This window comes from Podarcis gaigeae, assembly GCF_964106915.1.
Source record: "Podarcis gaigeae genome assembly, chromosome: 18".
NCBI classification, from domain to species: domain Eukaryota; kingdom Metazoa; phylum Chordata; class Lepidosauria; order Squamata; family Lacertidae; genus Podarcis; species Podarcis gaigeae.
This window is the reverse complement of record NC_139696.1, coordinates 12,507,566-12,516,007: the sequence shown is the minus strand read 5'-3', so window position 1 is coordinate 12,516,007 and position 8,442 is coordinate 12,507,566. Positions and strand designations below refer to the sequence as shown.

General features: G+C 50.2%; 1 protein-coding gene and 1 long non-coding RNA gene across 2 annotated transcripts in view; one reads left to right on the top strand and one right to left on the bottom strand.

The window, feature by feature from the left end:
• LOC310835890 overlaps positions 1 to 7,831 on the bottom strand; it is a 230,989-nt gene extending 223,158 nt beyond the window's left edge. Inside the window, exon 1 of the long non-coding RNA XR_014559769.1 lies at positions 7,598 to 7,831. This is a non-coding gene — a long non-coding RNA (uncharacterized lncRNA). The remainder of the gene's footprint in view (positions 1 to 7,597) is intronic.
• The window catches only part of FCHO1 (FCH and mu domain containing endocytic adaptor 1), a 32,482-nt gene continuing 30,725 nt past the window's right edge, over positions 6,686 to 8,442 (top strand). Inside the window, exons 1-2 of the mRNA XM_083720240.1 lie at positions 6,686 to 6,872; positions 8,132 to 8,205. Of these exons, the coding sequence (XP_083576366.1) occupies positions 6,791 to 6,872; positions 8,132 to 8,205 (156 nt within the window). The 5' untranslated portion in view covers positions 6,686 to 6,790. The remainder of the gene's footprint in view (positions 6,873 to 8,131; positions 8,206 to 8,442) is intronic.

The window sequence follows — 8,442 nt, the reverse complement described above, 5'->3', positions numbered from 1 at the left end:
CTGGACTGAGTCCATGGCTCTCCCCTCCCCATTTGTGTCCTTTAATAGCTCTGTTGCTATTGGTTGCGCAGGAAGAAGGGATGGAGGGGGAAGAGAGTTTGTTGCCATGGCAACCGCCTGGGTGGAAGAGATGCTATTTCAAAGCATCCCCAGGCTGGACCACCAGGGACTCACCTCACCTGCCACACCTGTGCAGACATCCTTTGCCACCTTCCTTACTGACAAAGGGTTCCCTGTCTGTGCAGGCCGGCTTAAGCAAAGGAAGGGGGAGCTTCTTGAGCTCATTGATAGGGGCTTCCTCGGGAGTAATGGATCAGGTTCAGAAGCAATGCTTTGGGGAGGTATGTGTCTGTGTGTTTGATTCCAGACTGACTAGCTTTAAAAGTCAGAGGTAGCCCTTTGGAGATGTAAAAAACCCCAATGGAATTTCTGGGCAGCCCATTCTGACTGGAAGCTGCACTCAAGAAGACCAGGTTGGCGAAGGTGGATCTAACCCATTAATCGGTGGAGCCTTCAGGTTGCCCCATTTAATTCTGCATTGCCTCGCTCTCAATGACTGTGTCATCTTTACAAACAACCTGGGCAAAGGAATCGAGGGGATGCTCATTGAATCTGCAGACAGCTCCAAATGGGGAGGGGGAGTGAATGCCGCAAAAAACAGAATCAAAATGATTGGAGACTTGGGCTCAAACTAACAAAACGAATTTCCAAAGGGACAAATGTCAGGTTTGGCACTTGGGCTGGAAGAACCAGTTGCATAAATGTAGGAAGGGGGACACCTGGTTTGCCAGTAGTACATGGGGAAAGGCTCTACAGGTCTTGGTGAACCACAAGCCGAACATGAGTGAACAGTCAAAACAAAATTTTTTTCCTTCCAGTAGCACCTTAAAGACCAACTAAGTTAGTTATTGGTATGAGCTTTCGTGTGCATGCACTGTGTATCTGAAGAAGTGTGCATGCACACGAAAGCTCATACCAAGAACTAACTTAGTTGGTCTTTAAGGTGCTACTGGAAGGGAAAAAAATTTTGTTTTGACTATGGCAGACCAACACGGCTACCTATCTGTAACATGAGTTAACAGTGTGATGCAGCAGCAAAAAGAGAGCTAACACTATTCTAGATGGCATCAAGAGAAGTCATAGTGCCACTCTATTCTGCCTTGGTCAGGTCACACCTGGAATACTGTGTCCAGATCTGGGCACCACAATTTAAGGAGGAGATTGCCAAACAAACATGCTGGAATGTGAGCAGAGGATGATGGCGAAGCCTGATGAGGAGCAGTTGAGGGAGTTGGGTATGTTGAGCTCAGGGGCTGTCACATGGAAGAGGGAACAAGCTTGTTTTCTGCTGCTCTGGAGGGCAGGACTTGAATCCCTGGCTTCAAGTTGCAAGAAAAGAGATTCTGACTCCACATCAGGAAGACCTTTCTGACAGTAAGAGCTGTTCAAGAGCGGAACAGTGGTGGACGCTCCTTCCTTGGAGATCTTTGAGCAGAGGTTGGAAGGCCATCTGTCAGGGATGCGTTAGCTGAGATCCCTCCCTTGCAGGAGGTCTGGATGGCCCTTGGGGGCCCTTCCAATTTTGCAATTCTACAATTCTATTCTGTGATCTAACCCAGGGCTCCGCACTGCATCACTGTTGACCATCACAGGCATTCATTGTCTTAGCAGAACAAGTTCTAGTTTCACACAGGAGATGACGAACCGCCTTCCTCTGCCAAGCAAGTTATTCGTTTTGTGGGTTGGTGTCTTTTTTTAATTGCACCTGCTGTTTTTCTGAGCTTCCTCCTTCTGGCCTGCTTTTTGCAACTTGGGCCTTTTCCGTCTTCTGAGGCCTGCAGTGCTGAGTTGAGCCTTGCAAGGACGCAGGATGCCACCCTTGATCTTGGGGGTGCAGCTCTGAAAGCGAGGCTCAGTCCTGCCTTAGGCCAAGTGGGGTGGGGGGGTGCGTTTGCATGTCGGATTGAAGTGTAAGCCACGCAGGCTGTTATGCCACTGGTGTGGATGGAGAGATCCATCATAGGGCCGTTGTGAGCCTGGATAGCTCAGTTGGGTGGAGCCTGGTGCTGACAATACCAAAGTCGCAGATTCGATCCCCACATGGGACAGCTGCATATTCCTGCTTGCAGGGGGTTGGACTGGATGACCCTTGGGGGCCCCTTTCAACTGTACAATTCTGTGATTTCTTGGTGGTTCCTGGGGGACCAGAAATGGGGTGGCTCCTCCTCTCTCGCACATAGGTCAGGTTCAATAGCTGAGATTCCTGCCTTGCGGGGGGGGGGCTAGATGACTCTCAGGGTTCCTCCCAAACCTACAATTCTATGATTCTAACCCCCCCCCCCCCATTTTGTAGTTCTTGGGGAGGGGTTTTTATATTGTTGGCTTTGTGCAGTTGGACAGAGATGCATTCTTTGCCTCTCTCCCTACGCTGCCCCCCCCATCACCAAAACGACAGTTTACAAGCAGGTGAAAAGGATGCGGCCTCTTTAAATATGCAAATGAGCTTCCCGGGGGGGGGCTGGGACGGGGGGGCGAGGCTAGCCCAGAAGCCGCGTTTGCTGGCGGGCGGGGCAGCCAATCAGGAGCCAGCCTCCTTTCCTCCTCGGGGCCCCGCCCCTTTCCTCCTCCTCCTCCCTGCAGCGCGGGGGGGGGCAGCCTTTTCTCCTCCCCCTTCTCCCCTCCCCCCTCTTTTTTGCAAAAACGAAAGAGGGGAGCGGAGCAGGTGCCGGGGATGCCGAGGGGCGGAAACAGGTCAGTGCATTTGCCCCCCCCCGGGCCTGGTATTATTATCACCCACCTTTTGCACACCCATGCAGATTTTTTTTTGGGGGGGGGGGGCCTGCAGCGTTGCAAGAAAACTGCCCATGCAAGAATTTCAAAGATCGGGGTGGATCCGGCCAACCCCCCCCCCAAGGCCTCTGTTTGCAATATTTAATTCGGGTGGGGGAGATAAAGAAAAACCCTAATTAGCTGTATCAAGAGGCGGACGCTGTGGGCTAATTTTTAGGGGGTGGGGGAAGCTGCTTCCAAATTTATTGGTTCTGATCCAGCGCAAAAAAATTAGAATCCCACCGTGGGAGAAAAACAATTACGGTAATATATATTTTCCATTGCATGTTTGCAGGGCATTGCATGAACTTGCCTGATGCGTTGTTGTGGCTTGGACGAAGGTGTTGATATTCATGAGAATGGAGAAGGAAGCATAATAATAATAATAATAATAATAATAATAATAATAATAATAATAATAATAATTTGGAAGTGCATTTCCTGAGAAAAGTGTGTGTGTGTGCAAATTATATATATGTGTGTGCATGTAAAAAAATGTCTGTGGATGCTGTCTATGGCCAAGCCATGTCTGGCTGCGTAGGTAAACGGAGACAGGTCGAGATCCTGCAAAAATAAGGCAGTGATGGAGGGCCAACTGCACCTGAGAAAGGGGTGTGTGGAGGGGGCAGTTCAGGCTGGGTCAGGATCCCATTTGCAAAGGCCTGAAATGGTCATGATGCTGTTGCTCTGGCTTTGGACCTGTGCCAACTCGTCCGCCTTTCTCCATTGCACGAGACGCGCAGCACCCGGTCAGGATTGGCTCCTCATCCTGCCCACCTTTTGGCCCTTGGCAAATGCCAGAACTGGTGTCAGAAGGACGGAGGTGGGGATGCTTTTCCTGCCAGGTGGCCAAGCACCAGTTGCTCCTTTCTGGGGAACAAAATGGGGAAAATAATAATAATAATAATAATAATAATAATAATAATAATAATAATAATAATGTTTCCCCAGCCACTTCTGGGCGGCTTCCTGCAAAATACAAAAACATCCATAAAATATCAAACCTTAAAATGAGCGCAGGTGCATCCTCGAACCTCTTTTCCTTCCCTGCTCCTTACCTGGACAGGTAATTTTTGCAGGAACCTCTCCCAGGCCAGATTTGCTGCAAGGAAGAAACCTTTGTCTTCCTTATCTCTCTGCCACCTGGATGGAATATATTTCTGCATATATATATCTTCTGTGTGTGTGAACAGGTGGCTTTTTTCGGGCGGTGGGGGGGAGAGGCAGGACACCTGTCCCCCCAGGTGCGCAATGTTTGCTAGGCCCTGTCTGCAGTGGGGGGGGGGGGCGTCAAAGGCCTGGTCTTGCCTCTGCAGAAGCGCAGGCTGGAGTAAATATACATATATATCTTTGAACTGCCAACATCTGTTCTTTTATTGGTGAGGATTTTCTTATATCGCTTTATAAAGCTGTTGTAATCGTAGGTGAAAACTGAACTGAAAACTGTAAAACTGGCGTGCAGAATAAGTCCAACTGCACTTTGGTTAAAACAACCGATTCCTTTTTATTAGCGTTATCCAATGTAATAAAGGAATGCAAAATCATATAGAAAATGCCGGGGGGGGGGGTCCTAGTCCTCATGGAAATATCAAATTATGCCTAATTTTCTCCGTGAGTGACAGCAACCAAGTGCTCAGTGTAAGATGTTGGGCTTGTTTCCCCTGAGTTGCAATTACTATTTGAGCTGTCGAGATTGAAGATGAGACCAATTATTTGACAATTGGTATCGTTAAAAAACAATCTGTTAATTCTGGACAACAAACGATAGTTTCTCGGATAAGGGTGATCATTCCTGCGGAAATTGAACCCCCAAAATTTCGCACCAACTTACATTCCCACCACAAGTGACATAGGATTGCAGAGTTGGAAGGGACCCTGAGGGTCATCCAGCCCAACCCCCGGCAATGCAGGAATCACAGCAAAATTGAGGGACTTTGTGGTGCCAGTACTTATCTTGGGGTCGCTCCCTTTGGGGTGACGGTCACTGGAGCATTGGGGGGGGGGCTGCTTGTTTTATGACTTTGCTTTAAACGGATCTGTATCCTGAGGATCTGATGGACCCGATCTTGTTGTTCATTTCCATGGCAACGCCTCCCCTTGAGATAGTGAAATAAAACTGCATATTAAAATACAGTTTTGGAAGACGCCATCAACCCAGATTGGGAACTGGATCAGACCTTCACTCCTATGCGGAGGCTGAGGGGTGGGATCAGGCCCAGGGGGAGCCCCATCACGTCCGCCTCACAGTGGCCAAATACCCCACTAACCCTAGGGATTCAGATAGACTGCCTCTGGGCCTGGAAGTTCCATAATAAGAGCCAGGCTGCTGGATCAGACCCAAAGGAGACCCACGTAGCTCAGCCTCATAGTGGCGAAATGCCCCATGTGACCTGGGAAGGCGTATAGACTGCCTCTGGGCCTGGAGGCTCCATGAGGACATCATAAGAGCTGGACTGATGGATTAGACCCAAAGGGGGCCTGTCTAGCCCAGCACCCTGTTCTCACAGCGGCTGACTAGATGGCCCCTGGGTCCCTTCCAAATCTATGACTCTATGAAACCCGCATGCAGGATCCAAGCATGAGAGCCACTCTTCCCTCCTGTGGTTTCCAGCAAATGGCATCAACAAACACCCTTCCTTCCTTCCTTCCTTCCTTCCTTCCTTCCTTTGGCCCCTGCAGGTTTGCCTCTCCGTCCGGCTTGGACATGTCAATAAGGCCAAGTGAGTCGCCTGGGGCGATTCCTTCTCCTTGCGCAAGGCAGGCGATCTCTGCGACCGGCCTGGAGTCTCATAAGAAAGAGCCTGCTGGATCGGACCCCAAGGGGGCCCACCTAGCCCAGCCTGGTGCTCCTATGCCGCTAAGAACCTAGGAATCCAGATAGACTGCTTGTGGACCTGGAAGATCCACGAGAAGAGCCAAAGGGGGCGCATCTGAGGGAGAAGAGGATTCTGGACTGGATAGTCCCCCTTCGGCCTGATCCCAGCAGTCGGGCTCCTGGCTTGGAGAGGGTTGGGCTAGATGACCCTTGGATGTCGCTTCCAGTTCTGTGCTTTGGAAGAACTTCCTGGCAGAAAAATCTGCCTCCTTTCTTGGAGGTTTTTCAGCAGAGGTTGGGGGAGGCCATCTGTCAGGGATTCTTCAGCTGAAATTCCTGCATTGCAGGAATTGGACTGGATGACTCCTGGGGGTCCCTTCCAACTCTTACCATCCTTCAATTCCAAAATTAAATTGCCCTAACCCATGCAACCCCCCCCCCCGTTGCAGGATGTGCATTTATGTACTATTTAATCTCTGGATGCCCTCCGGGGAGATCCCTTTCCCGCTTATCGGAGGGTCTGGCGGCTGATATTTGTCACCGTTGCAAAAAAGGCAATTAACAAGAAGCCGTAAAAACACACAAATTAGCAGCGTTTGCAAGGGAGGTTGTGGAGCGTGGCTGCAGTGGAACCACAAGGATTTTCAACACTCCCTTATCTCCACTTCTGTTTCTCTGCTTTCGGTGTTGCAGAAATACAGAAGCAAAACTGGAACTGGGTTCGAATCACCTGCTTTCCGCTCTCCCTTTATTTTCTTGTCTTCCCCACCCCAGGGTGCTTTCCCACGAGATCCTTTGTGTGCAGGAACTGAGAATATGAGCCTTCGGAGAGGGCAGACTTTCCTCCGGCAAAGGGTGAGTGGCAGGGTGGTTTTCTCTGCAAAATGCTCACTCCTGGGCCGACTTTGCAGGAGGTTGACAGTACTGGGGAGGGGAGATGAGTGGTTAGAGCAGGATGCCTGGGTCCTCTCTCTTTTAGCATGAGAGGAGGGGTGGTTTGCAAATGTCAGCTGTTTAAAATCTAGGGTGGGTCCTGGGTTCAGGTTCCAGCACCAGCTTCAAACCTCAGTTTGCTTAAGGGCAGCAACAGACGCGGCCATTTTCTCTTGCAATTCTTCCGTTTCCTGTGCTTTCTTTTCTGTTTCCATGCGGCGCTGGAGGGTGAAACTGCCTTTGCAGGATGTTTGCATTTCAGGGAGGGGAAAAGTTGTGCTCTCTCCGAAGGGGGGTAAGGAAGGCCAGGCGCTGGGTTCCCCAGAGAGCCACCCGCCTGTCGCAGTTCGGGAGTCAGACCTGGGAGAGACCAGGGTTCGAATCCCCCCTGCTCGCCCCACTGGGCCTGCCTTGTAGGGTTGTTGTAGGGCCCAATGAGGAGAGGGAGGAGAACCCCCCCCCCCGGAGAAATGCCATCAATAGATCAGTTAAGGAAAGGGCTTTTCATAGGGCTGTGGCATTTTTAATATCTCAATTTTTAAAAAATTGTGTGGTTTTTTTTTTAGTATTGTTTTAATTCCCTCACATTTCATTTCATTTTCCTATGCTGCTTTTCATTTGCATGGATCACAAACTGCAAACAATAACGGAACAGAACATTACTTTTAAATGGTGTCTTATTTATATTTGCGTCTTATTTATATTTAATTTAATTTGTCATAAGCCGCCCTGAGAACCAGCCTGGGGGAAAGGGCAGAATAGAAATTAATATAATGTAATGTAATGTAATATAGAATCAAAGAGTTGGAAGGGTCCCCAAGGGTCATCTAGTCCAACCCACCTCAGCATGCAGAGAATGTGGAGCAACATTCCCCCCCCCACCTGCCCCCTGGTTGGGGAACTTCCGCCTAGCTTGCACAAGAGATCTTCGCACGCTCCCTGGTAAAAGAGGATTGGGTGGTGCTGATAATGCCAAGGTTGCAGGTTTGATTCCTGTAAGGGACAGCTGCCTATTCCTGCCTTGCAGGGGGTTGGGCTGGATGACCCTCAGGGTCCCTTCCAACTCTACGATTTGATGGGACAAATCCATGGAGCCAGAGAAGGTTATTGCTGGCTGTTAGCCACAGTAGCTCTGTTCTGCTTCCACCGTTTCTTCCTTGCTGGAAACCGCAGGAAGGGAGAGTTGCTCTTGTGTTCGAATCCTGCTTGCTCAGTTTCCCTTTGCGGCACCTGGTTGGCCACAGTGAGGACAGGGTGGTGGGCTACATGGCCTGATTCAGCAGCCTCGCTTCTTGTGGGGCCTCCAGGCCCAGACCTCGCTGAGGACTAGGGGCTTGTCTCTGGCGCTCAAGGCGAGGCAGAGCTGGGGAAGGCGGAGGCAGCTGCCGGGGGGGTTGTCGTGCCCTGAGCCTTCCTCGCACGTCTTCCTCCTGATTCCAGCCTTCGTCAGCCTGAGGTTGCTTTGGACCATCACTCCCACCATCCCCAGTTTGTCCCAGTGCTCTCTGTGTGTGTCATTTTGCCTGGTTACATCCAATCTCTTTTGCATTCTAGGTTTCCAAGAGCTGAGACTAAGGAGGCTTCCATCCCAAGCTGGCAGCATGTCTTATTTCGCGGAGCATTTCTGGGTAAGAAAATCTCCCTGATGTGCATGGAAAACTCATTTTGCCAACTCTCTCCTCATCTGTTTACGCTGGTTTCTCTTTCCGTCTCTATCTGCAATTAATGACGCCTTCCCAGGATAAATGCCTCGTGCAAATAAGTCATATTTTTTATTTGCAAACCGGGGCAACCAAAGGGAGGCGAACGAGCTGGTCGTAAGAGCAGCAGCAGCAGAATAGGGAGCTGCAAAAATGAAGGAAATG